Raw genomic sequence first — 27,994 nt, forward strand, 5'->3', positions numbered from 1 at the left:
TAGAGAAAGTTCCTATATTCAATGAAAGCACAGATCTGCTCAAAAAACCAAAAAGTATAGAGGCCAGGCATTTTCCTTATCCCAAGCAGACCTTTAAGGCCAACCCTGCTCTGGGTCCAGGATGTCTGCAGGAAGTAGCTCTTCCTGCTCTGTCAATTCATATCCTTCAATCTCTTGAAACTTCTGTTTCCCCCGTCTTGGCCAGAGCCAAATTAAATATTAACCCTTTCCAACCTGAGTAAAAAGAACTTGTCTCACTAGTTGTTTTACCTCCATTAGGGACAGCACCTTTTAAAGATTGGCAAGATAGAATGGAATGAGCTGGAATGAGCACTGGATTTCGGGTCTTGGGGTTCCACATCCTGGCTCTGTTATTTACTATCTGTGTGACCCTGGACAATTCCACTTAACCTCTCAGAAACTGTTTTCTCATCTGTAAAATGACAAGGTTGGAATACATGATCATTAGGCTCCTTCCAGCTGCAAATCCTATGAAATCATCCTAAATGAACATGATGTCCCAACCACATTTCCTTGGCTTGGATGATAATTTAAGCTCCAGTTCTTAATGTGCAAAACTCCCCCTTTATTAAACTCACAACTTTCCACTACAAAGTAGTCAAGTTAACCCAAGGAACAGTTAAGTGCCTACTCTGTGACAGGCACTATGTTAAGTACTACAGATTAAAAGGGGGGGATAATCCCTGCCATCAAGGATCTCACAGTCTAATGGGGGAGATAGCATGCTAATAACTATGTATAAAAAAGATATATACAGGATAAATTAGAAGTGATCTCAGAGAACTAACATTAGGCAATGACTAGAGAAAGCTTATTTGGAAGGTAGTAGAAATACCATAGACTCGGATGTCAGAAGACTTTGTTATTAGCAATGAAATCACAAGGCTGGCTCTAATCGCTATTTACAGAGACAGAGAGGGAAGTGACTTGACCAAGGTCACACAGCTACTTTGTGTCAAAGTTCACCTTTGATGTGTAGCAGATTCTCAGTACATGCCTATTGAATGACTGAATGAAGACTATGGATTTCACACACCCAATCTCACAAGGAAATGCAGCTGTTTCCAAGCAGTCAGTTTCCTCCCTGGCTCAAGAACAAGGAAACCCCAGGGAACACAGGGGCAGTTCTTCAGGGCCATCCTGAAAACTATGACCAGGCAGAGACTTAGCTCAGAGTACTATTCTGAGTAGACATAGCCCAAGACAGAAGGAGAATTTATTCCTCTTCTGATCTCTAGAACCAAACAGAGTGAGTACTCCCATGGTTCCTGTCTCAATATTTGCTATCTAGGGGCCTCTTCCACCCACAGTCAAATATTCACCACTATTATCATAATAATGACAATAATATTAGTTCATACTCAATGGCATTCCCAGTTTATAAAGCATTTTCCTCAGAATAACCTAGTGAGAAAGATAGGTCAAGACTGCAAGTGTTCCTCCCATTATAGAGATGGGAAATGCAAGGTTCATAAATAATAAGTAACTTACCCAAAGACACACCTGGCAAAGGTTTGAGCCAGAATTCAAATGCACTTCCTCACAGTGTCCTTTCCATAACACCACCCTGCTCCCCTCAAAGGCTTTATACCCCTCAACATGCTCAAAGGCTATACACCCCCTTTTCTGTTCTTGTTTCCTTTATTCCACTCTATCCAGTGAAGTAGAATACTTTATTATGGTGTTGTATGACCTATTTAAGCTTTATAAGGTCCAATACCTAAAGCTGCAAGGAACCTTGGAGGTTACCTAGTCTAGGGCTTCTTAAATTGTGGGTTGCCACTACTAAAGGAGTCAGGAGTGGAAAGTTTAAGAGGCTCTGAATTTCTAGTCCAGTTACATTAAATGACTTGCCTAAGGTCACAGAGGTAATAATCAGAGGTGGGGGCTGAGAGGGTTGAACTCACATCCTCCACTCCAGAGCAGACTCTCAGAGCTAAAAAAGAACCTAATGAGATCATCTAGTCCAACCAATACCTGAGGTGAAATCTCTATAACACACCTGACAAGTGGTCTTCCAGTCTCTTGAGAGAAAGCTCCCTACCTAACAAGGAAGCCAATCTCATTTGGCATTAGAAAGTAGTTTTTTCCTCCTATATTCAACACCATCAACAAAACATGTTGTTGTTCAGTCATTTCGATCATGTCTGTGAAACTCTCTGAAAACTGAAACTCTCTGTGACCCCATTTTGGAGTTTTCTTGATACAGATTTTGGAGTGGTTTGCCATTTCCTTCTCCAGCTCATTTTACAGATGAGGAAACTGAGCAAACAAGGTTAAGTGACTTGCCCAGGGTCACACAGCTAGTAAGTGTCTGAGGCCAGATTTGAACTCAGGAAGATGAGTCTTCCTGATTACAAGTCCAGTGCTCTATCCACTGCACTACCTAGCTGCCCCCACACACCTAATTTCCCTGCAATACATAGCATCCATCAAGTGGTACAATTCCTTCTAAGGTCTCTTCCAAATCTAAATAGATGATCCACAAAAATTCTGGCTGATAGTGCTAACCAGCTCTTTCAATTCATTTCCCTAGCCAACCCCACAGTAACTCCTGAAACTTCTTTTAGCCTGGAAAATAGGCCTAACATTTAAGGGATACAGTCTTAAATGCATCTCCCATTAAGGCCTCAGCAGCCTTAGGTTTAAAAACAATAACCAGTTGTGCCCATATAAAATAGCTTGGTGAGGAGGCACATGTGTGGAAAATCCTTACGGAAATAGACGTAGACTCAGAAGAACTGGCATTGCCACTTATAAGGTCACTTTGTCACCTTGAGCAGGTCATTTCACTTCTTTCAACCTCAGCTCTTTCATCCACAAAATGGAAGGACCATACTAGGCAATGTCTAATATTCATTCCAGTTCTAAAATTCTATGATCCTGAACACAGTAGATGACCACACTGGGAATTCATGAGTTTCTCACCACACTGTGGCAAAAGCTACTCAACTCATTTTCTCTGGACTCAAGTGCTACCTTTTCTAAGTAGCCTTCCCTGATTCTCCACCTTGCCCCTCCACCACTCCCAGTAAAATGATCTCTCCTGCTTTTGGGTTCTCCTAACACTTTGCCTAGAGAGTTTTCCTTTTCTCTTGTCTCATTTTCCATGGTAGTGATTTTTGCATATGTTCAATCAATCTAGCAACAATCAGCAAGCTTGGACTCTTTGACTTTATATCTCTATCTAATCAATCAATCCACATTTATTAAGCAAATACTAGCGCTAGACACCAAGCTAAGCACTTTAGATACAAAAAGATGTAGAAGATAGTTCCTGCCCTCAAGGAGCTAACAATCTAATGGAGAAGACAACATGTAAACAAATATACACAAAGCAAGCTATGGACAAGATAAGTAAGAAATAATTAACAAAGGGAAGGCACTAGGTTTAAGAAGGGTTGGAGGTGGGAGAAGAGCAGAGGAGAAGGGCAGAGAGTGTTCCAGGCATGGAGGACAGCTAGGTAGTATTAGCAGAGTCTATACTGATATCCAGTTTTTTCCTCCGTTTCATATTTGATGGTTCTGCCTACTGTCAAGAGTCCAGGTTCTTTTCCAATATTGTCCTCTCTTGTTAGATTCAAGGGATTCTCAGAAGTATAATCTCAGACGTGAGTCAGACTAGGCCACTTGTTATCAGTGGATGCCATCCTATCTCATTTGACCAGCTGTGTATCTTCACCCAGATTCCTTCTGTATCTATAGAAGTCAACAAAGATCAGGTTTCCACCCCAGAACTACATTCTACCTGTTAATATGTTCTCTTCATCCTGACTATGATCTGTTTAGAGTATCATCACCTGCCTATCAGAAACCTGGACCTTCCAAAGGCTATCATAGAATCAGTATAACAGCTCTCCCTTTATTCTGTAAGTGTTGAGGAATCTCTTCCCTTTTCCATAGTCAGATCTCTTGTCTCATCCAAACCACTACAAATGTACCCAGCTGGGGCTATAAGGACATCTCCCTTCCTTCCTTTGAATTGACAAGCATTTCCCTCTGATCCTTGGTGAAGGCCAGACAGCAGATTGGAAGCAGGGGCCACAGTAGCCAGCTGGATCAGCATTGTTTATCATTCAAACAAACACTTCCTGACCTTACAAAAGTCTAAGAAAGACAGCAGCCTGGAACAAGTGGAGTAGAATGTAAAAAAAAAAAAACAAACCCACAAACACTCAAGCAAAAACAAATAAACAAAAACAGAATGAGCAATAAACCTCAGTCCTTATCCCCTTTCATAGCTCACTCTACTTATGCAAGGAAGAGTACTGGCTCTGGAATCAGAGGATGACCAGGGTTCAAAATCACCTTGTTATCAGTTATTACCAATGTGACCTTAAGCAAGACTATTTACCTCTCAGTTTCCTTATGTATAAAATAAGGGGTTGCACTAGAAGGCTTTGGAAGTCCTTTCTAACTCTAGATTGATGATCAGTCAACATTTGTTTGAGCACCTACTATGTGCCAGGCACTGTGCTAAAACTGAGGATACAAAGTAAGGCAAAAGACAGTTCTTGATCTTAAGGAGCTTACATGCAAACAACATTTTCAAGACATATGCAGGACAAACTAGAGATAATTAATAAGAGAACTGTTACTGAATGACTGAATGAAGACTGTGGATTTCACACATATAATCTCACAAGGAAATGCAACTGTTTCTGAGCAGTCAGCCTCCTCCCTGACTCAAGAACAAGGAAACCTCAGGAAACACCCTCGAGTTAAGGGGAACCCTAGAAAAGGTTTAACTTACATTAGTTCTAGCCACCTAGTACAAAAGTTTTCTCTAGTGTTTCACAATGGTGGGTAAGTAACCCCGAGTTCTAGACTCTTCTGTTATAATGGGTCACAAGCTCTTACACATCCTACCAAACTGGAATTCTTTGTGAATGTGGGTCCTGGGATACTTGACGACCAGCCCAGTTAAGTACAGAGAAGTTGATCAGTCTCAGGTTGGCCAACTAGGGATGAATTTATTCGTATTTTTTTTAAGCTACAGCAACTTACAAAAACCATATGGTGTCAGAGTTGTGAAGTACATGGGTGGGGACTGGATAGCAGCCACACTAACAGAATTATATATACTTTGAAGCAATGAAGTTGAAGTGACCACAACTTCTGAAGTTCAAAAGCTTGAGACTATACAAATAAGACACATAATATTGTGTATCATAGTTGTTTCTGTCTCTTTTCTCTATACTAGGCTGTAAGCTCCATGAGAGTAGGTACAATGTCTCATCTAAATTTTTATCTTTCACAATGCCAAGCACAGTACCACACAGTAGGTGTAAAATTAGTGTTTGTTAAATGAAATGATCATTCTTGTATGTGCAAGAATGAGTATGCCTCCCCCACCCTCCAAAAAAATCTATAAACAAGAAAATAGAAAAATGAACCACGGCAGTTGATTGTCCCATTGATGACATGGAAAAAGCATGTGGAGAAGCCCAGAGTCAAGCTGACATTTATCAAGTGCCTACTATGTTCCAGGCACTGTCTTAAGAGCTAGAGAAACTCAGAGGTGACAGTCTCCTTAGAGAGGCACATGAGGAAGACTTTATGGTATAAGTAATTTATATTATCAAAGCTGGAAAGGCTCTTGAGGTCACTTAGTCCCACTAAGGCCCAGAGAAACCAAGTCAGTCAGTCAAGTAGCATTTATTGTTATATGTTTGGACAGCTAGGTGGGGCAGTGGATAGAGAACTGGCCTAGTGTCTGGAAGATCTGAGTTCAAATCCTACGTCATGCACTTATTAGCTGTGTGACACTGGGCAAGTCACTTAACCCTATTTGCCTCAGTTTCCTCATCTGTAAAAATGAGCTGGAGAAGGAAATGAAAAATCACTCCAGTATCTTGGCTAAGAAAATCTCTTTTGAGAAGGGTCACAAAGAGTCAAACACAATTGAAATGACTATTCAACTATAGAATATAAATTGAGGACCAACTCAAGATCCTGTGCTAGGTACTATGGGGAATACTAAGATGTCTAAAATATAGCCTTTGCCCTCAAATTAGACATAGAGCCTCATTTAGGATATCAGACAAATATGCCAACTGCTACAACAAAACGCAGAATATCCTGTTATCTAGGATAAGAATGTCACCAAAAAAAGCTTGGGGGAAGGGCTAGAGGATGAAGAGATCCCTGCCAGTTGGTAGGGATCAGGGAAAGCTTTGTAGATGAAGTGACCCTGGAGCAGGACCTTGGGGTTAGGCAGGCTTTGGATACGCACTGCTAGAAAGCAGAGGATTCCAGATAAAGAGAATAGTGTGAGTCAAGGCACAAAACATTTTAGGGAATGACAAGTGAGGTGTCTAGTTTGGCTACTACATAGACATTCTTAGGCACTAAGTGGAGGACAGATGGTCCCGAAAAGGTAGATAGGAGTCAGAGTACGGACAGTCTTGGATATTGGGAAAAACCTAAACTTTATTTGGCAGGCAACTCAGCCTACTACTCAGCATCTCCCACCCATGAAAGTGAAAGAAGTCATAGGGAGAGGGCAGATTAGGACTAAGCCTTAAAGTACATATTCTTCAATTAGAAAATTCACTGAACATCAGAAGACACAGCTAGAAAGACACTGGGAAATGACCTATTCCAAGTCCTTATTTTTGCAGGGAGAGATGCTTTTCATTCCCTAGATCCAAAGCTAGTGGCAGAACCTGGATTGAAGCCAAGGTCTCCCAAATCCCTATCCAGAGGCTCTTTCCACTGCCCCATTTTAGTATAGCTTCTCTGGTTCCGGTTTCATCACCAGGAAACGTATCAGCTTCCTCCCTCTCAAGCTGTTTTCCAGGCTGTAGTTTTCTGTTTGTCGCTGCAGGGATGGGCAGCTGGCTTTGGTGGAAGCTGCTCAAGGCTGAGGGACTGAGCTCTCCCAGAATTGTTCCTTTGTCTTTGGGATTTGTCCCTGAGCTCACAAAGGAAATGATTCCATGAGGAAGTGGGGAAGTTGAGACTTATATATACACATACATGTGGATACAGACATGTGGAACTATAGTAATTGACAAAGATATGCATGCACACATATCCAGACACAGACATGCATACAAATATGCACACCTACACATGCCAACACATGTGTGCACACACACACAGATTCTGGAATCAAAAAAGACCTAAATTCAGATTCCACCTGTGATGCTTACTACATTTGTGGTCTTGAGCAAGTCCCTTAACCTCCCTAGGTCTCAGTTTCTTCATCTGTAAAATGAGAAGTTTGCTTGATGACCTCTGAGGTCTCTTCTAGCTTTTAAATTGCCGATCTTTTGATGATCTAAGATGGCTCTCTCAAAGCCCAATTCTGGATCTGTAATTCCATGGGAAATGGAAACTTAGGGTCCAATTAGGTCCTAGAACAAGGTGACAACTGCTTGTCAACAACCCCTTCATTCAGCTGCTCAAAGCTGAGTATGAAATATGAAAAGTTTGAGAGACAAAATTTCTAGGTAATTAATCATTTTATTAAAAATGCTAGCATATTATTAATAAAAGCGTGGCCATTCGGCCATCTCCCTTAAACCAAAGACCCCTCATGTAATCCAATCAATGCTTATATGCCCTTGGAAGATTAGGTGTGCTGGAGGGTGGAAATCAATTCTGATTGGTTAAAAATTAATGAGAGAATGAATACATAGAGGTGGACCTATTTTAATGAAGGTCCAATACTTGGACCTAAAGTATTTGGCTTTAATCAGGTCATTACTTCCTAATCACCCCCATCCTTGGACAATCTAATCAAAAAATTTATTCCCACTCAAACCTGAAAACACAATGGACTTCCCCACCTGGGTGGAATCTGAACAAGATTGTGGAGCAAGGTCCTTCAGATGCTGGCATGGCCTAATCAAGTTAAATTCCTTGTTTCCCCCATACTAACAAATAGTTATTGAAGCTTAAAAGCATTCCATCCTCTTAGGGCCACTCCCCCAAATCAAACTTTAAAAGGCTAACCATACAGTCCTCCTTCTGTACATGAAGTTTGTAGGTACAAAGGATTTAGAAGAAGGACTTGCTCAAATTTACATAGACAGTCAAGAGAGCCATCTTTCCCTCCTTCCAAACTTCTGTAATACTGAACTTCCTGTAATATGCGGTAATACATTCCTTTATCTTGTCATACTGTTATGGACCATTTCCCCTAATAGACTACAAGCTTCTTAAGACAGGGACTAAACAGGGATGCAGGAGAAAATAACAGCATTTGAATCTGGAGTTTGAAGACCAGAGCCTTGATTCTGCCTCTTATTAAGACTGAGAATGAATCCTTTCTCTGCCCTGAGCCTCAGCTCCCCCTTTTGTAAAATCAAGAGCTTGGTTTTGAGGAACTCTATGGTTGTCTCTGGGGCATACATTCTGCAACTGTATGATTTAGAGTTCCTTCACTTAAGTTGTTTTCTTATCAATAGAATGGCTATAATAATAATAATAATAGCCTCTAGGGCTATTGTGAGAAGATTGTTTTGAGTACTGTAACCTTAGACAAGTCATTTAACCTTTGCTTGCCCAAGTTTCCTCATCTATAAAATGGAGGTAATAATATCTACCACCGGTGGTTGGTGTGAGGATCAAATGAGATAGTATTTGTAAAGGACTTAGAGCTTGGCACATCATAAGTACTATAAATGTTGACTATTGTTATTAGTATATAAGCATGAGCTCACAGTGGAAAGAGCCCTAAATTTGAAATGAAGAGTGCCTGGGTTCAAATCTCACCTCTGCTACATAGAATCTATGCAACCTTGATCAATTCACAGATTCCCTCTGGGTCTCAGTTTCTTTACTTGTAAAATGAGGGAGTTGGACTAGATGACCCTGAGGCCCCTTTTTAAACCTCTGGTCCTGTTATGAACTGTATCTCTTCCCGCATTGCCAAACATAACAGTCAGTATATAGAAAGCATGTAATGTTGCACTGAATTATATCCTATAAACCCTCAGAGGACAGAGACTATGTCTTCTATTTTGCAACTGGTTGTCTGCTACACCTAGACTAGCCTCCCTGGGGCTCAGTTTCCCCCTCTTTAAAATGAGAGGGTTGAATGAAATAGATGGCCTCTCAAGACCCTTCCACCTTCAGAGCTATGATCCTACAAATGCTTTCCCACCATACCTCCATGCAGAACTATAATAAATAGACAGCAAAGACATACATGCACACATATCCAGACATAGAAATGCATACAAATATGCACACCTACACATACAAACACATGTGTGTGTACATACACACACACACACACACACACACACACACACACACACTCAGGTTCTGCAATCAAAAACGGCCTAAATTCAAATTCCATTTGTGGTGCTTACTATATTTGTTTTCTTCAAAACTCAGCTGAAGCACCACCTTCTGCACCAAGGTATGTTTCCTGATTGCTCTAGGGGCTATGCCTTCCCCTCTAGAATGATGTGGTACATGTCCTGTGTTTACCTATGGATGTCCATGTTGGCTCATCACTAGAATGTAAGCTCCTTGAGGTAGGGACTATTTGCTTTTATCTTTGTCTGCCTGACACTCACCACTTCTCCAGGTCTATCAGAAGTACTTTATCAATCCACCAATTGATTTAGTATCCCCAGCCTGGTGCAATGGTGAGAGGACACTGGATTGGGGTTTGAATCCCAGTTTTTTCACTTTCTACCTTTGCGACCTTATCATTTAACTTCTCTAGGCCTCACTTTCCTCCACTATAAAATGGGATTAGATGATCTCTGTGACATCTTCTAACTAAAATCTCATGATCCCAGGCCTCAGGTACAGAATTCCACACACAGTGATCTTCTGGTGTCCAAATTGACTAATGGCAAAGTAAGATCCTCAAGTTTTCTCTAAACCATGTCTCCACTCCCTACTCACCCAGAGGGTGGCACAGACAAGTGGAAAGGACAATGCCTTGGTAGTCAGATGAACCAGGGCCATATCCTGGATTTGCCACTAATGAGTCATATATGAACTTAGGAGAATAAAACTCTGGTTCTCAGTTTCCTCAGAGGACTAGATTATAATAGATGACCTTCTAGCTCTCAATCTATGATCCCATGTGCTCTTGTACTTATTATCTCTGTATGTATGTGTGTACACACACACACATACACACACAGTCTGGGATCAGGTCTTGGAAGTCATTAAATCCAAAGTTCTCATTTTATGGATGTAGAAGGAGAGGTGAAGCCCCTTGCTCAGTTACAGAGCCATCATTTGGCCTCAGTTCTCTTGATTCCAGAGCCAGAACACCCTTTCCATTATTTTCTCTTGGACAAATGCCTCCCCCTCTCTATACTTCTGTTTCTCCCTCTGTAAAACAGTACAGTAGGTTCCCTGAACCGTGCTAAATCCCATGACCTTAGGACCTTACACAGCCTCAGAAGTTGATTGAGAGCATTTTGAGGTTGGGTGTGGCTGGCAGAAGCTGCCTGGCTTATGGAAGTGTTGAGGCTGAGGTGAGGAGAAAGGGGGCTAACCCCCTCCCATCCCACCTCCTATCCTCCACAGTCCAAACAGATCAGTTTTCTTCTTAACTCAGTCTGTGCTAAAAAAAGCTAAGGGTTTGGCGGCTGCCACATTCCCAGGAGGAGGAATTGCTGCGGCAAAGTTGCTGAGCATTCTGCCCTAACAGCTGAGGCCTGGAGCAGGAATAGCCCAGCCCTCCCTGACCCACAGTAGCCTTCCCTCCCACAAGGCCCCATGGTTGAAGGGTCAGAACTCTCTAAGTGGAATTTTAGAGAGCAGCACCAGTCCATCCTGGGACCCCTCTCTGTCTAGCCTGGGCCTTCCTGCTTACTCAGATTTCCCATCAGCGAACTGGAAGAAAGAGCTAGATTCCATATTGGAGATCCTGAGTTCAAATCCCACCTCTGGGACTTAACTATTTGCAGAACTTTGGAAAAGTCATTTCTCTAAGTGACATTGTTAAAATAAAGGAGTTTAAACTAGAAAATCTCTAAGGTACCTTCTACCTCCAAATATTATGAAATACCTCAGACATAACAGTTGGGGAGGGAGAAGTGGAAAAATAGGACAGAAACAAGCTTACATTAATTTCCTGAATTACTGTGGGCTTTACTTGTTCAGCGCTGTTCAAAACCCCATTAACTGGAAGGAGAAAGTGGTGCCAAGGGAAGAAGCCTTGGGCCTGGAACCAACAAACTTCTATTTGACTACAGGTTCTGCCACTAACTTAGATATATAGTCATGGAGTAGATCATGCTACTTCTCTTGATTTCAGTCTTCTCATTTGTAAAATGAAAATAACAGTATTTACAATGCCTCTTCTTAAAGCTACTGTAAGGGTCAAACACCACAGCTTAGGCCAAAAACTGCATAAACTCAAGAGATTTTTCTTTTTGACTGAACCTAAGATTTAATTGGCACAGAATTCCAGGTGAAGAAACTTCCTGTATTGCCTCTCAGCAATGAGATCTTTGCCCAATGAGTCCCCGTGTAAGGCTCTCAGTTGGGCAGGTTATTGCCTGCATATGGGTCTCAGTTTCTTGATATGTACTATGAGAATACTAATCCCTGTCCTGACCCCCTTCTCTTAGAGTACTTGTAAGGACTAAATGAAATGGGAGATTTGAATATTCTTGGAGACAGAGAAAGCCCCATGAGCTATTATTATTGTTATGGGCATCAGATTTATAGATGAAAGGGACCTCAGAGATCATTGGTCCAAACCCTTCATTTTAGACATTTAGTAAGCATCATAGCTATAAATGACAACTCGATAATGACTCATATCCATAATGCTTTAAAATCTACAAAGCACTCTCCTCACAACAACCCTATGAAGTAAAATTAAGTCTTATTAATCCCATCTTATAGATGAGGAAGCTGGGTATCAGTGACATTAAGAGATGTGTCCACAGTTGCCCAGACAGCAAGTACCAGAGCCAGGATTCAAACCCAGACCTCCTGATTTCAAATCTGGCATTCTTTTTTCCTGTGTGAGCAGAAATGAACTTCCATTTCTAGGAAAATTATGGTAGGATTGTTCCAGTCAGAAGAGTAGACTGGTTCCCCTGCAACAGGACCTTTGGTGATCCAGTCTTCCCTGCAATAGATTAAGACTGAAGGAGAAGGTGGGCTGCAGAGGGGCAGGGGGAGGTGGAGAAGCTCCTCTTGGCTCTTCTGAAATAAATGGCCAGAAAGTGCTGAGTTCTGCAAACTCAAGGAAGTTCAGCCTACCTCTTAGGGGACACACTGAAATTCCTTGCTGCCCTCACTGATCTGCATCTATAGAAGTATGGTGGGGAAAGGAACCAGTAATTCACTTGATAGGTATAGGGTGGCTTAAAGAGTCCTGGTCTGGGAATCAGGAGATCTGAGGTCTAATCCTAGCACCATTGCCACCTTGCTGTGTGACCATGGGGCAAGTCACTGCCTTCTCTCTGAACCTCAGTTTGTCTATATGACAAATGAAGACACTGGACTCTTCTGGATCTAAGAGTCTGTGACTCTATGATGTAGCTAGTAGACCATCAAAAATCTTTTTTACACAGCCTACTCTGTGAGGTTCTACAGAGACTCCCAACTGTCTAATTCATGATGGAGTATTGAGGAGATGGAGGCCAATCAAAAGGCCAATCCAGTACTAACTTTAGACGGGAGATGGTTCCTAAGGAAACCCTATTGTTACAAGGGTATTGGGGGGTATGTGCCCCAATCTACCAGGAAAGCAACATGATAAAGTAGAAATCTAGGTACAGGTGGGTAAATTTAGACTTGGTGAGGAAGATGGAATCTAATCCTCTGAGATCAGAGGGAAAAAGGTGATGATATGTGGAGCTATTGAGAGAATTTGATATTGGAAGCAGAAGTCCATCAGATCTTTTCAATAAAGTAAAAGGTTTCTAGGAGAAAAACCCAGGAAAAAGCCACTGTTCAGTTCTGAAAATATTATGAAGATCTGGTCTAGAAATTAACACAATTTTAAAAATTCAGATAGTCATTCATTTAGTAATAAATTAAATGACACCCTGTTGTTGGAAGGGCAAACTTAGTGCTCTGAATTATTAGGTTCTTTTGTCAGTTCATTAAATGTTATTTAAATAATTACGTAATAATAGCATCTACCTCCTAGTTTTGTTGGGAGGGTAAAATGGGATAATATTTGTTATTATGGGAGTACTTTGCAAACCTCAGTAAATGCTAGCTAAAGACAGATTGGAATTTAATAAAGGGGCAGTGTGGTATAATGGATAAAGAGCCAGGCTTGAAAGCAGGAAAACTTGGGATGAAGTCCTGCCTCTAACACATACTAGCTGTGTGAGCCTGGGGAAGTCCCTCAGGAGGCTCTCAGAAGACCGTAAGGAACAATTGTATATGACTTACTCTTCTGAGCAATGCGAAGATGCAAGACAATCCCAAAAGACTCATGATAGAAAATGCTCTCCACCTTCAGAGAAAGAACTATGGAGTCTGAAAGTAGATCGAAGCATACCGTTTTCACTTTCTTTGGTTTATTTTTTTGTGATTTTTTTTTTCCCCTTTTGTTGAATTTCTTCTTTCACAATACAACTAATGTCTCCCACTGCATCTGGGACCATCTCCTGTCATCTTGATCTACATGTGGCCCCTGGATGCAGATGGCTCTGGAGGAGAAAGTGAGGATGGTGACAGCCCTGCCTCACTCAAATCCAATTCACCTGCATGTCATGGCATCAGCTCCCTGAGGTCATGGTCCTCTTCGAGAATGAAGGACAAACAACAATGTGGAAATATGTTCTGCATGATTGCACGTGTATGACCTATATCAGAATGCTGATAGAGGAGGAGAGGGAGAAAAATTGGGACTCAAAATCTTATAAAATGAATGTTGAAAACTATCTTTACATGTAATTGGAAAAAAATAAAGTACTATTTACATTATAGTATAGGTGCTAATCTGCTTTGGTAGAGGGAGTTCCTACATGGAGACTTCCATGATCAGTGAAATCACAAATCCAGCATCTATCCCTACAGCCTACTAACACTACAGTATATTATTTCCTTACAACAGAAAAGCCTTAGGAATTTCCTTTTATTTTCACTTCTTAAGCTAAGGATCCCTATCCGTTGGACTAGGTGGCCTGTAAATACCTTCCAGCTCTCGGTCTTGTGACCTGTGACCTCTGGGATGTATCCTAGCACAGGCTCTACCCCCAACTTAGTGTGACTTTAGACAAGGTATTTCTATTTCCTAGCCCTCAATTTCCTTATATGCAAAATGGGAGAAAAGGTGTGAAGTTTTGGATTCCATAATCTCTAAGGTCCCTTCCCACTCTGAAATGCTATGTTCTAGGTCTTACACTCCCTTTCCAGCTTGAGCATTCCATGCTCTATATTCTAAAAACCCTCCCAGCTCTGACAATCTATTTTCTAAGAATCCCTTCTAGTTCTGACATTCTATGTTTTTTTGTTTCATGTTCTAAGGTCCCTTAGAGTCCTCAGGTTCTATGTTCTGAGGTCTCTTCCCATTCTGTGTTCTAAGATACCTTCTCCCTATGACATTCTATGGTCACTTCTACTTTGACATTCTGTGTTCTAAGGTCCCTTCCAGTGTGAAAATTCTAAGAGTCTATGTTCCCACCAAACACAAAGAAGGGTATGTGTTGAGAAGTGTTAAACTCTGGTTAAACTCTGACTGAGCAGCAGAAGAAACTGTGGTGATGGAGGACATAGTTCAGGAACTGGGAAGGTCCAGCATTAAAACAAAACATTGACTAGCCAACAAATCTGACATATAAACAGGAGACTTCCCTTCCAGGACAAAATCTATTAGAGGCACTGTGGTGTCATGGGGAAGAACACTGGCCTGGAAATCAGGAGACCTGGATTTGTACTCCATGCCCAATCCTTACTAAATGTATAATCCTGGGTAGCTGCCTCAGTTTCCTTATTTAAAAAAATGAGAAAATACTTGCACTCTCTAACACCAGGAGGCGCTTTGAGGAAAATGTTTTATAGCCCTGAACTTAATAAATTCTAGTTTATTCAACCATTAAACTAGAATATATTAAGTGTTGACTATGGCCAAGCACTATCCTACATATTAGGGATACAAAGAAAAAAATCAAGAGAGTCCCTGACCTCAAGGTCCCTAAATTCTACAGTCTTCAAATGGGAGTTTTAATTATAATCACTTCCATAGGGGCACATTATTTTGAGTACATGTGTGATTTAATCAGGTTATAATGAATATAGTGATAAAATTAGCTTTTCCAATCTTCAGGGGCTAGAGAGAGGCAAGGAAGATGCCTGTAACTCAGGAGAAACTTTGAAAGTGGAAAAAAATATTTTGAACTTAGGGTTAGGGAGGGAGAAAATGAGTGGCACCAGAGTTACTTAGTCCTGAATCTCTTTCACCAGTTCTTCTCCCTGCTTCCTCTTCCAGATGCAGACCAGGGAGCAGAGAACAAACACCAAGTGTCTGGAAGCCTCCCCAAGCAGGCATCTGGCTCCGTAGGTTTGCTTTTCACTTTGAGTTTTCAGAGAACCTGAGTTCTGGTCCTGGCCCTGTTACTGTGTGAACTTGGGGGAGAGCCTTCCCTTTCATGAATCTCAGGTTCTTCTATAAAATATGATCAATTGATTGAGTGAATGATCATGAATGAATGAATAAGAAACATGCCCTTTCAGGTCTACCACTCCCTGAATCTTTAAAGGTATGCAATAGACTTTGTTTATTTCTGGTTGAGTTTGGACTATCCAAGGAAGGAACAGATGAAGGAAACTGAATTGCTCAACTGGAGGGTATAAAAACCTCTAGATCATTCCAGCTCTCCCCTTTTTCTCTTCTCTTCAGAGTAATAGTAAGAAAACAAGACTTGGACCATAACAGCCTGAGGTTCAAATTCTTTATGTGTGATTTCCATCCTCTAGAAATGTCAGCTTTTTCCACCATAAAATGGGGGCAACGCTATTTGCAATACCTACCTCCCATGGTTGTTGTGAGAAAAAAAAAAAACATATACATGTGAGTTGTTATTCTTTTTCATTCCTCCTCTTTGCCTTCCGTTCCTTTCCCTCTTCAAAAGCACTCAAGTAAGAATCAAAAGCCTGGGTGGTTTAATCCAAACTCTGCCACTTACTACTTGTGTGACTTAGAGCAAGGCATTGAATGCCTCAGTTTCCTTCTCTGTAGAATGAAGGGATCATACCAGATGATCTCTAAGTTCCTGTCTACCTCTGAAGCCTATGATCCTAAGAGCTCTGTCCTTTCCTTCCCTTCCCCCACTTTCCCATTTCCATCTCCCTGTCTTACTCTTTGTCATCATTTACTCCCTTCATATTATTTTTCCCTCCCCCTTGCCCCACTTTTAAGTCTGACAAAAAATTAGCAAGTGATAACTGCTTTTGCAAACAGCACAGCTGGATTCCCAGGGCTGATCCAGGAAGGGAGAGCCCATACCACCCCCCTCCCCCCACCCTCATTTCCTTCTGGCCTCTCCCTTTTACTCCACTCCATCACAGAACCAAGAGTGCACATGAAGGGGAGGATAAGGGGGTGGAGGGTGGGGGTGGTGGTGAAAGGGAAACACTGCAGTGTCAAGTGCTATAAGCCACAAAGGATCTAGCATGAGCACTGGTTTTAAAGTCAGGGTACCACGATTTCAAATCCTGGTTCTGTTCCTTACTAGCTGGGTGACCTTGGGCCAATCATTTTCTCTCTCTAGGGAAGTTTCCTCCCCTAAAGGGGCCTGGGGGAAGGCTGGTTGGACTAGATCAAGGGCTCTGAGTCTGGAGACTGTGCATTTGTTTATTTTTAAAATATATTTTGTTAACTCATTTCAACATAATCTGTTTCTTTTGTAATCCTATGCATTTTATCTTATACATTTAAAAACATTATTCTGAGAAGGCATTCCCTAGGATTCCCCAGGCTGCCAAAGGGGTCCAACACTCAAAAAAAGGTTAAGACCCTCCAGACTAGATAGATGATCCTTCAATTCCCTTTCAGGAATATGATCTGAGCTCTCACAAGGCAGTCCCAGGGGCTGTCTGGAATTTGAAGCTCTGCTACTTTTGGAGTAAATAAATGTCTTTTGCATCAATATCCCCCAGTGTACTTTGTAGCATATCCCTTTTGGGCCCTCAGCATTAGCTCTGGACTAAGAGCAAGGATAGTTGTGGGTGAATGATGAGGCAAATGGGGGATAACAGGCTTTATTAAGAGGTACCAGGAAGGATCATAGGATGTAGGCATACAAATAACCTTGGAGATGACCTAGTCCAGATAAACACAGTGGTCTGTCCAAGATCACAAAGCCCCTAAGTGGCAAAGCTGGGATTCTTCCCCAGGCCTTGATGACTGTTTGAGTCCTTTGTAGCTCAGGAGTTAAAGGTCTATTAATCTGCATAAACTCACAAAACACATTGGTAGTGGAACCAAGACTAAAACCCAGACTGACTTATCAGTCTTTTCCTTTTGTTGTTTCACCCCATCAGATTATAAAAATAGACCACCCCTAATCTACCTATCCAAAGTTATCTCCACGTAGTGGCCAGAGTGACAGACCTGGCTTCAGAAAGGCAGTTCAAATCCAACCTCAGACACTAGTCATGTGACCCTGGACAGGCCATGCCTCAGTTTCCTCATTTATAAAAAATGAGGCAATTGAACTCAACCTTTAGGGCTCCTTCTAGTTATAGATCCTAAATATCCTTCTAGAGCCCAAGATCTATTTTTGTTATAATTGAACACTGATTAACCCCCCCTTATTTTAACTTCCTCCAAGCACATCACTAGATACTTATTTATAGAGAACCTGCTTCTTCAGCCATGCTACTTCTCCAATAGCCCTCAAATGCCAGGTCAGTTAACAAACATTTATTAAGTGCTTACTATGTGTTAAACACTGTGTGTGTGTGTGTGTATGTGTGTGTGTGTATCTAAAGAGAGAGAGAGAGAGAGAGAGCCCTGCTCTTAAGGAGTTTACTTCCTAACAGAAGTGACAACATGTAAATTAGATAGATAGATAGATGGATAGATAGATAGATAGATAGATAGATAGATAGATAGATAGATAGATAGATAGATAGATATAGACATGTATAATACAGACAATGTAAATGGAAGTTAATCTCAGAGTGACAGGGGAAGAGAAATTGAAGGGCAACACACAGAAACACAGAAAAGGCCAGGGAAACCAGGATGGAGAGGTACAAAGAGAGGCATTCTAAGCATGGGGGAGAGCCAGTAAACAGGCATGATTTAAGAGCAGCCTCTCTGCTAGGAGGCCCTCACCAACCTCAGCACAACCCATTGGTCCATCAAGGTCCTGTTTAAGTCATACCTCTTCTGTGAAGCCTTCCCCTACTCCTCCAGCCCAAACCCATCTCTTCAGAGTTCCTAAGGAATTGATTGTATTTGATCTTGTATTAACTATAGAATAGCAGATTCAGAAGGAGTTCACAGAACAAAGGAGGTCAAAGCTGGAAGGGTCCTTAGAACCAAGAACATTGGATATCAGAATGTAGAACACATACTATGAGATCTGGAAGGGGTCATTTAGGACCATCTAGTCCAACTTCTTAATGTGACAGGTGGAAACAGAGACCCAAAGAATAAAAGTGGTTTGATGGCAGTCAAGCTTAGAATCCAGGCCTTTTGATTTTCCTACATTTATTGGGGGTGCATATCTTATCTCTCCCCCAACAAGATTATAACCTCTATCAGAACATGAGCCTTGTCTTTTACTATATTCTGCCCTTACCCAGATTCAGTCACACAGTAAGTGTTAAATTAATACTTCCCAATTGATGGATTGATTAATAAATGATTAGCTTAAATACTCTGGCCACATAATGAGAATATTCATTGGAAAAGACCCTGATGCTGGGAAAGATTGAAGACAAAAGGAAAAAGGGATGGCAGAGGAAGCAATGGAAATGAACTTGGACAGACTTAGTGAGATAGTGAAAGACAGAAGTGGTCCATGGGGTCAAAGAGTTGAACCTGACTCAATGACTGAATGACAACAATTGATAGATGGTTGTGTTTCAGAAAGCTTACGTATGTCAAATAACATGTCAAATGCATGGAGAAATTGTACCAGATAAAGGGTACCAACCATGAAGCAAAAAATCCACTTTAAAGACAATCACCTTAATTTATTTGTTAAATGAAATACCAATTTTGATGCTTTACAAAGAGCTATTTATGTACTTTCTTCTGGCCCTCAATCCCCTGTGAGGGAGGTAGAATGGGATTAGAACTATGGAGTAGATACCCTTTGAGGTCCCTTCTACTTCTGAGATTCTCTATTTCTTTGACAACAAAGGGTATACTCCCAACATCCTATTTAGTGCATGGATCCCCTCTATGGGAACCCTAACAGGGAGTAAACCAGTCATCTCTTGAGTATTTCTGGTGATAGAAAGTTCACTACTTCCTCAAAGAACAGCTCATTTGACTGTTAGACACTGACAACTTCTAATAGTTAGGAAGTTTTACCATATCACTTAGATATGCCTCACTGTAACTTCCATCCATTCTTCTCTTGTCTTATAGGCAAAGCCAAGGGGCAAGATATAACAGAATGATAGATCTGAAGCAAGAGAACCTGGGTTCAAATCCTGCCTCCACTAGCCTAGTAAGTCTGAGTTTCAGTTTACTTATAGATGATCTCTTAAGTTCTCTTCTTTCTAGCTCTAAATCCTATGATCTTAAATCTAGTCCCTTTTCTCCAGGACAACCTTTTAGATCCTCAAACCCCCTGACCCCCAGTTTTCTTTTCTGCAGACTAAACATCCCTAATTCATTATTCTGACACTCAACAGGCAAGATTTCAAGTGCCCTCCCCATCCTGGTCCCCACCTCTGAGCACACACATCAGTTTGTTCATGGGCCTTCTAAAAATGTAGCACACAGAGCTAGATACAGTGCGTCAAATACAGTCCCAACCAGACAAGAAAAAAAGGGGGGGGGGGGTAGGTTCTAATCTCCCTTATTCTATTTTGACACAGTCTTAGTTTTGAGAGGGGAAACATGAAGTTAGAGAGATGAAGGAACCTGCCAAGTCACAGACCTTGCTCTATCCCAGGTTCTCTGGCTCCCAGCCGAGGACTTTCCTATTACATCATATCGTCCATTTTTTAAGAATGGGGCTTTCTTCAGAGCAGAAAAACTGTATAAATAGCAGCCTGTGATCCCTTTGCTGACCCCTCACCTCTCTGAGCAACCATTGTCCTCCAGCCCATGTGTCCCTAGAGCAAACTCATCCCTCATCCCTATGCTAACAATCCAAGGTTCTACTTTGATGACTAAAAGCTGATACTCTCATTTTGGGATTGTTAACACAACAGAATGACACTCTTGAAACTGAGAAAGGAAGTAATGTACCCTCTCTTCCTCCTTCCCTTCCTTTCTTCCCTTCTTTCTTCCTTCCTTCCTCCCTCCCTCCCTCCTTTCCGTGGCAAGTATACTGGATTTGAAATCAAGGATTCAATTTTAGCTCTTTTGTTGTGGTTCAGTCATGTCCAACCTTTCCTGACCCTATCTTGTGGTTTTCTTGGCAAAGATATGGCATAGTTTGCCATTTTCTTTTCAAGGCCATTTTATAGATGAGGAAACTTGAGGCAAACAGGGTTAAATGACTTGTCCAGGGTCACAGAGCTAGTAAGCGTCTGAGGCTGAATTTGAACTCAGGTCTTTCTAACTCCAAGGCCCATCAACTCTAACCACTGTGCCACCTAGCTGTCCATCTACTTACTACTTAGGGTGACTTTGGCCAAGACTTAGTCCTGAAGGTGGGGAGCTTTGACAAAGCATAGCAGCTGGAGAGTTAGATTTACAGTGCCAATATCACTGAACCTTAACATGTTACTGCAACCTTGGGCAAGTCATACCTGTCCTCTCTAGCCCTTAAGTTTCTTCATCTATAAAATCGGGGAGCTGGAAGAGGTCATGTCTATGCTTCCTTCTAGCTCTAACTCCTGGAATTTCAGCATTTCATTTTAAAACCAGGTTGGTGATAATTTAAATTATGAATTAGGGAAGTTCAATTTCTCCTAACTCACAATAATTTCTCAGTAATAACTGACTCAACTCTATTTCTTCCTACATTAAGTTATATTTTCTAGAGTCTTGTGGTACCACTAGTTGTTGTCCTTTCTTCTTGAAGAGGACCATGACATCAGGGAGGTGATACCATGACATGCAAGTGAATTGGATTTAAGTGAGGGAGGGCTGTGCAAAGTCACCAATCTCTTTCTCCTCTGAGTCTGAGTCTAGTGGCCATATATAGATCAAGACAACTGTAGACGGCCCTGGATTAGGAGAGCCCTGGTCTTTTCAAACTAAGGTCTTTAACAGATTAATCATTGAATGGGTGTTGGTATTACGTGAATAAGAATTCAAGTAGGAGTCAGGAAACAGAACTTTGGGTTTGAGTTCTGAATGTGTCTCTATCTAGTGGTTTGACTGTGACTTGTCAGTCATTTCCCTTCTCTAGGCTTTTGTTTCCTCTTAAATAAAGAGATCCTCCATTATAGGAATGCTAATGATCTCCTTTCTCTCCCCTGTATCTAGGAACCTGTTCATTCTTTCTCCAACACCTTTCAAATCCATCCCTAATCTCCCCACTCACACTGCCAATAAATACCCTAACATAGTTTCTCATTCCCCCTGGACTACATTGCTGTAACAGCCTCCTAACTGGTCTTCCTCCTCCAGCCACTCTCCCTCCAATGGATGCTGGACAAGTTGCTTCAGTTACCTTCAGACAAATAAAATTCATATGCTTAAACTCACTTAAAAAAAAAAAAAAAAAAGACTCTCCATTGCTTTTGGAATGAAGTTTTCAAAGTACAACATGCATTATTTCAGTAGGTCTTTCTAGGGGCTTTGTGAGGTAGGTAGATAAGTAAAATTATTCCCATTTTACAGATAACAAAGCTATAAAGCTTTATACAGGATTATAGTTACACAGCTATAAAGGGAAACGATCTGCCCAGCATATGGCTAGTGAGTGGCAAAAGGAGAAGATAGAGTCAAGACCACCTTTGCCAATTCAATGTCTAACATTCTTTCTACTACAGTCCCATTTCCTTCCTTAACTGCTAGAGAAGAGTTAGCACCCTGGAGCCATCTCCCCAGCTATGAGACTCATCAGAGCTGAAAGAGAAATCATGCAAAAAAGTCACTTATCAATATTTTAAAGATCTGTAATTTCATTGATTTGGGAACTTACTCTGATACCACAATTAGCAATTTGTCTGTGACTTAGAAGAAAGTCTTTAAAAAGCTGCCTATGCTAAAATATTCAAGCTAAGGACAACCTAGTTTCTAGAAAGAGGAAAACCTTTCCAGATTGGTAAGATTAGGCAGGGTATGAGGTCCCCTACCTTAGTCTTTGGAAAGCTAAGATCACCTCCTGTCAAAATTTAGCATCTTTTAACAGGACTTTGGAGAAAGCCAAAGAATAAAATGATGAGATTTTATGGATGATCTAACTGGTGGAAGTGCTCATTCCATGTTAATAGAACCAAAGACATAGTCAGTTAGGCAAGCACTAAATGCCAGGCACTTAATTAATATGACACATTAATGTGTCAGGCACTGTGCTAAGCATTGGGGTGAGGGGGAAGGATACAAAGAAAGGCAAAAAGCAGTCCTTACCCTCAAGGAGCTCAGAGTTTAATGGGGGAGACAACATACAAATGACTATATACAAACAAGGTATGTTGGATCTGTACAAAGATATGTACAAATTGGATATATTAGAGATAATCAAGAGGGGAGATGCTGACATTTAGGGGGACAAGGAAAGGCTTTTTTTGTAGATAGGATTTTAGTTGGTACTTGAAGGAAGCTAGAGAAGCCAGGAGGTAGAGATGAGGAGGGAAGAGTATTCCAGGCATGAGGGACAACCAGTAAAGAAATAATAACAATAGCAATAACTTGCATTTGTATAGTGCTTTAAAGTTGGCAAAATGCTATATAATTATCTCATTTGATCCTCATAACAACCCTGGGAGGTAGCAGTTATTATCCCAGAGGCATCTGATAAAGGTTGTGATTTGTGTCAGAGGTGAAAAAGCTGAACATCTCCCTCAAGGAACAAGAAGGGTAGTATTGTAGGCATTGCAGAGTCCTTGGAGTAGGGGGAAGTAAGGTGTAAGAAGATTGGAAAGGGAGGAGAGGCCAAGTCGAGAAAGGCTTTCGAAATCAAACAGAAGATTTTATATTTGATGATAGGGAAGGGATAGGGAGCAAACGGAGTTTATTGTATAGGGAGAAGACATAGTTAAATCAACACTTTAAGAAGTTTAACTTGACAGGTTGGTGGATGATGGTCTAGAGTAGGGAGAGACTTTGGCAGGGACATCAACTAGTAGGCTAATGCAGTAGTAGTCCAGGTCTGTGGTGATGAGGGCCTGCACCAAGGTAGTGACAGTGTTAGAAGAGAGAGCAAAAACATGAGATTTTACAAAGGTAACACAAATAGGACTTGACAACAGATTGAATATTGAGGGGGGAGGGAGATAGTGTAAGTTGAGGATGACAGCTAGGCTGAGAGCTAGGTAACTGGGAGGATGGTGGTGCCTCAAATGCGGGAGATTTGGAAGGGGGGAGGATTTGTGGAGAAAGATAATGAGTTCAGTTATGGAAATATTGAGTTTAAGATGTTTATAGGACATCCAGTTTGGGAAAGTCTGAGAGGCATTTGGAGTTGCAGATTTGGAGGTTAAAGTTCATCTTTGAAGAGGACCAAAATGATATCACCATGATAAAGTGAAATTTCAGTGTGTCTGACTGTGACTGACCAATAAGTGCTTGGAATGCCCTACCACAGTTTGGGTACAGAAAGTCCATATGAATATTTGAGGTGGACATCCCAAATTTGCACATCCTGTGTTTACTTTGTGCTGTCTCAATTCTGCTTTGCTCATAGAGTATAGCACCCTTTCTGATGTGGGCACATCATGCTGAGCGGTCCTGTGCCAGTGTCTCCCATGTTGCACAGTCAAATCCAAAGTTCTTGAGAGACCGTGAGAGTATCTTTGTATCGCTTCCTCTGGCCACCATGCAATTGCCTGCCCCATGCAAGTTCTCCATAAAATAGTCTTTTTGGCAAGTGTACATTTTGCATTCAAAGGATGCAATGACTTTCTTAAAGAGGTTAACATAGATTACAGCTGAATAAGTGAATTTGAAAATCTTCAGTACATAGATGATCACTGAGACCACAGAAGCTGATGAGATCACCAAGAGAAATAGGAAGAGAAGGACAGAACCTGGGGAAACCTAACAATAATGTCGTATTTTTGTAGTACTTTACTGTTTGTAAAGTACTTTCTCCCCAACTACCCTGCAAAATAATCAGTGTAGGTGTTGTCACTTTATCTTTTTTGTGCCTAGCTCATAGTAGGTGCTTAATATATACTTATTAACAACTGGCTGTACAGAGAGCATAGGAGTTAGAATCAGAAGTGTCCTTTGAGATCACCTTGTCCAATCCCCTCATTTTATGGAGGAAGAAACTGAGTTAGTTCTACTAAAGGGAACTATCTTGACCCAACAACAACCATTTAGTGTCAAAAGTAGAATTTGAACCTAGATATTTTTATTCTAATTCCAAGATACTTTCTATCAGACTAATTATTCATAAGTAGCACTATTAGAATGTCAGAACACAAAACAGACCTTTTATCTGAAAAAAAAACTTAAAAGAGATCAGCTAGATTATACTTCTCATTTTCTAGATGAGAATACTTATGTACAGACAGATTTTGATTTGTCCAAGATCAGTTAGTAGCAGAGACCAGGATTTGAGAAGCCATGACTCTTGATGTACAGTTTGGGATTCTTTTGAATAAATCAGGTCTCATTCTTGAAGTGATAATCATATTTCCATTAGCAGTAGCCTTTATGCATGAGTAGAAAGATTATTTATTCCCTTTGGGCTAATTCAGTCTAAATTTAAACACTGTTTGGGAATTGGAAAAACAGAAAAGCATGTATTTTATTTTTCAGTGTCTAGAAAAAGAACTAGAAGAGGAAACATTTGGGAGGAGTTAGCTGAATAACTTTATTTTGTCTCATATTAATCTACCCTCATTCAGTGTATTAAAACATTTTTTTTTAAAAAAAGATCACATGTCTGGATTTAGAAGGAACCTTACAGGCTATCCAGTCTAACTCACATTCTTCAGATGAGGAAATGAAGGGACTTAAGCCTTAAATGATTTGCCCAAGATCACAAAGTTAGGAAACATTAAAGCCTGGCACAATTTGAAACCAGCTCCTGGACTCTAGGTGGTGAAGTGAATAGAGTGCCAGACCTGGAGTCAGGAAGACCTGAGTTAAATCCTGCCTCAGACATTTACTAGCTGTGTGACCCTGGGCAAGTCACTTAACCACCTTTGCCTCACTTTCTTCATCTGTAAAATGAGCTGGGGAAGGAAATGGCAAACCATTCCAGATCATTGCCAAGAAAACCCCAAATGGGGTCCTCAAGGATTAGGAACCCATGGGAGCCCACAGGACTGAAAAAAGGGACAATCAAACAGCATTAACTCCACTCAAAGGCCAAGGCTCTTTCCATGGTTCACCTAGTCATACTATTGACACCTCCAGCTCCAGCCACCTCAGAGATTTCAGCTCAAGCCCTTCAGAAGGCAACTGGCCATTCCCTGGGACCAAACACCTTGGGCCTCAGCACCAGCACTACAGCTTACGCCCTTCCTTTCAAACCTCTAATAATAACAGCTTATGTGCATATAACAATCAACAACTATTTATCCCGTCTGTCAGATATTGTACTTAGCACTAGAATATAAAGAACTATTGAGCGCTCCTGCTCTGGAGTTAATATTCAGTTAAGAAGCTCAGTCTATCTCGGTCCTCAGTAATTTACAATGCACTTTTCTCACTACAAGGCGGTGAGCTGGCAGGATTAGTGTTATTTATTCCCAATCCGTATGTAAAAAGGCTCAGGAAGGTGACCGTAAGGTACAAGATAAATCAGAACCACAGCCCAACTCAGGTGGTCGTGCAGTGCACTTTCCACTCCAATGTTTCCGTAACTACGGAACCAACCCACTTTGCCCCACCTGACCCTCCAGCACCTTGGGTAAGCCTGGGGCAGGTACAACCCAGAACAGGGGAGGGTTAGAGTAGAGAAAAGGAGGGGAACGGAAGCGGGAAGGGAGGGGGAAGGAGGGAAAGAGGGAAATAGGGAGGAGTAGCAGGATGTGAGGGGAATAGGGGAGTAGGAAGGGAATGAGGCAGAGGGTCAAGTGTAGGGTTTGTGGAGAAGAGAGGGAAGGGGAAAGAAGGAATATGGGGGAAAGGGAGGAGGAGTGTGCAGAAGTGTGGGGAACTAGGGAACAGTGGGGCTTTGGTGTAAAAGAGAGGGCAGAGTCGGGAAGTGGTGAGACAAGAGGAGGGCTGGGGAGTAGGAAGTGGCCAGGGACGCCTTGGAATTGGACCAGATCCCGCTGAGAAGGTAAGGGGATAAGGACCACTGGAGGTTTTTGAGGTTCAGGGACGCTAAGAGGGTGCCGGTTCAGAGGCGTAGAGAAGGTGCGGGTTTTAGTGACGCCTTGGACTTCCGACGCACTCTTCAATACCTCTCAGGGGGCAGGGAGGCGTGAGGGTGCCCAGTGTCTCCTCTCCCTTAGCTATGGCTCCTGCCCCTAGCATCCCCAGTCTCCCCCACGCAGCCCTTTCTCTCAGACTCCCTAGGGCCACGAGACAAGTGCAAGCTCTCCCCTACCCCAAACACCACCCCTTCTCTTTCCCTCCCGCCCCCCGTAGTCGTACTCACCTCTGTTCTGCTCCATAGGAACAGCGCACTGAGCCCAGGCTCGGGGCGCAAAGTTAAACTGCTTAAACTGCAGTCCCAGTTTCGGGACGCTAGGCAAGGGAGCTGCTGCTTTCCAGTCTCCTCAGCTGAGGCTGGGACAGTCCCAGCAGGTCTGCAAGTGGCAGCCTTCAGCCCCTGCAGCCCTAGATATCCCCACCCCCAGACAGGATGCACCGCCCAAGCCCCCTGCTCCCGCCCAGTCTTACCCCAGGCTCAGCACCACCCGCGCCCTGGAGCTCACTCCTCCCCTGAACTCTGCTGTCCAGGGCGGGACCAGCCTCCCTATCTGGATTTTTCCCCTTGAGCCTGGAGTGAGGGAAAGAACTTTACAAGGCAATAGGATAGACCAATTGGGTTCGAATCCCATCTCTGCCAGGTATGGCCACCTCGACCTTGACCTAGTCGAGGATCTAACTCCAACAATTTAGAGCCCAAAGAATCCTTAGTAATTACTTAGTTTCAACTGTATTATTCTACAGAGAAGGAAATCGAGACAAAGAATTAAAGTAATTTGTCCAAGGTCCCATGAAGCTCAGATCTAAACCCTGGTTTTCTACACTTTCTGGGCCTCAGTTTTCCTTATCCGGAAAATAAAGATATTGGACCAGATGATCTCTAGGGTCATTTTCTGCTTTTAACTTTTACTGGTCGTCAACCAGCATTCATTAAGTACCTACTTTGTACTAGGCACTGCTATCATCTTTTTCTTTTGTCTGTGTTTTTAAACACCTGAGGGAGTAACATGGCATACCTATGGAAAGCTAGTTTGAAGCCAGGAGGTAAAAGGTTTAAAATGCCAAACAGAGGGGTTTGAAATTGATCCTAGAAGTAAAAGAAAGCCATTACAGTTTATTGAGTGAGGGAATGATATGATCAGACCTGCCTTTCAGAACATCACTTTGGCAATTGTGTGCAAGATGGATTAGGGGCAGCTAGGTGGTGCAGTGGATAAAGCAGGAGTCAGGAGAACCTGAGTTCAAATTCACCTTGGACACTTGATACTCACTAGCTGTGTGACCTTGAGCAAGTCACTTAATCCCAATCGCCTCATCCTGGGTCATCCCCAGTCATCCTGATGAATATCTGGTCATTGGATTCAGATGGCCCTGGAGGAAAAGTGAGGCTGATGATCTGCACAGTCCTTCCTCACTCAAAACAAAGTCAAG

The 27,994-nt window shown here is 41.9% G+C and overlaps 1 protein-coding gene across 3 annotated transcripts in view; it reads right to left on the reverse strand.

The window, feature by feature from the left end:
* AFAP1L1 (actin filament associated protein 1 like 1) overlaps positions 1–26,957 on the reverse strand; it is an 84,036-nt gene extending 57,079 nt beyond the window's left edge. For 2 of the 3 annotated variants that reach the window (XM_072631013.1, XM_072631012.1), the window contains exon 1: positions 26,790–26,956. In XM_072631013.1, coding sequence (XP_072487114.1) covers positions 26,790–26,805 — 16 coding nt within the window. In that variant the 5' untranslated portion in view covers positions 26,806–26,956. Of the gene's footprint in view, positions 1–26,789 lie in introns of all 3 variants that reach the window. The other variant, XM_072631011.1, reaches the window with a different exon arrangement.
* Positions 26,958–27,994: the final 1,037 nt, after the last annotated feature.

The sequence above is a fragment of the Notamacropus eugenii genome, chromosome 1 (genome assembly GCF_028372415.1).
Source record: "Notamacropus eugenii isolate mMacEug1 chromosome 1, mMacEug1.pri_v2, whole genome shotgun sequence".
NCBI lineage: Eukaryota > Metazoa > Chordata > Mammalia > Diprotodontia > Macropodidae > Notamacropus > Notamacropus eugenii.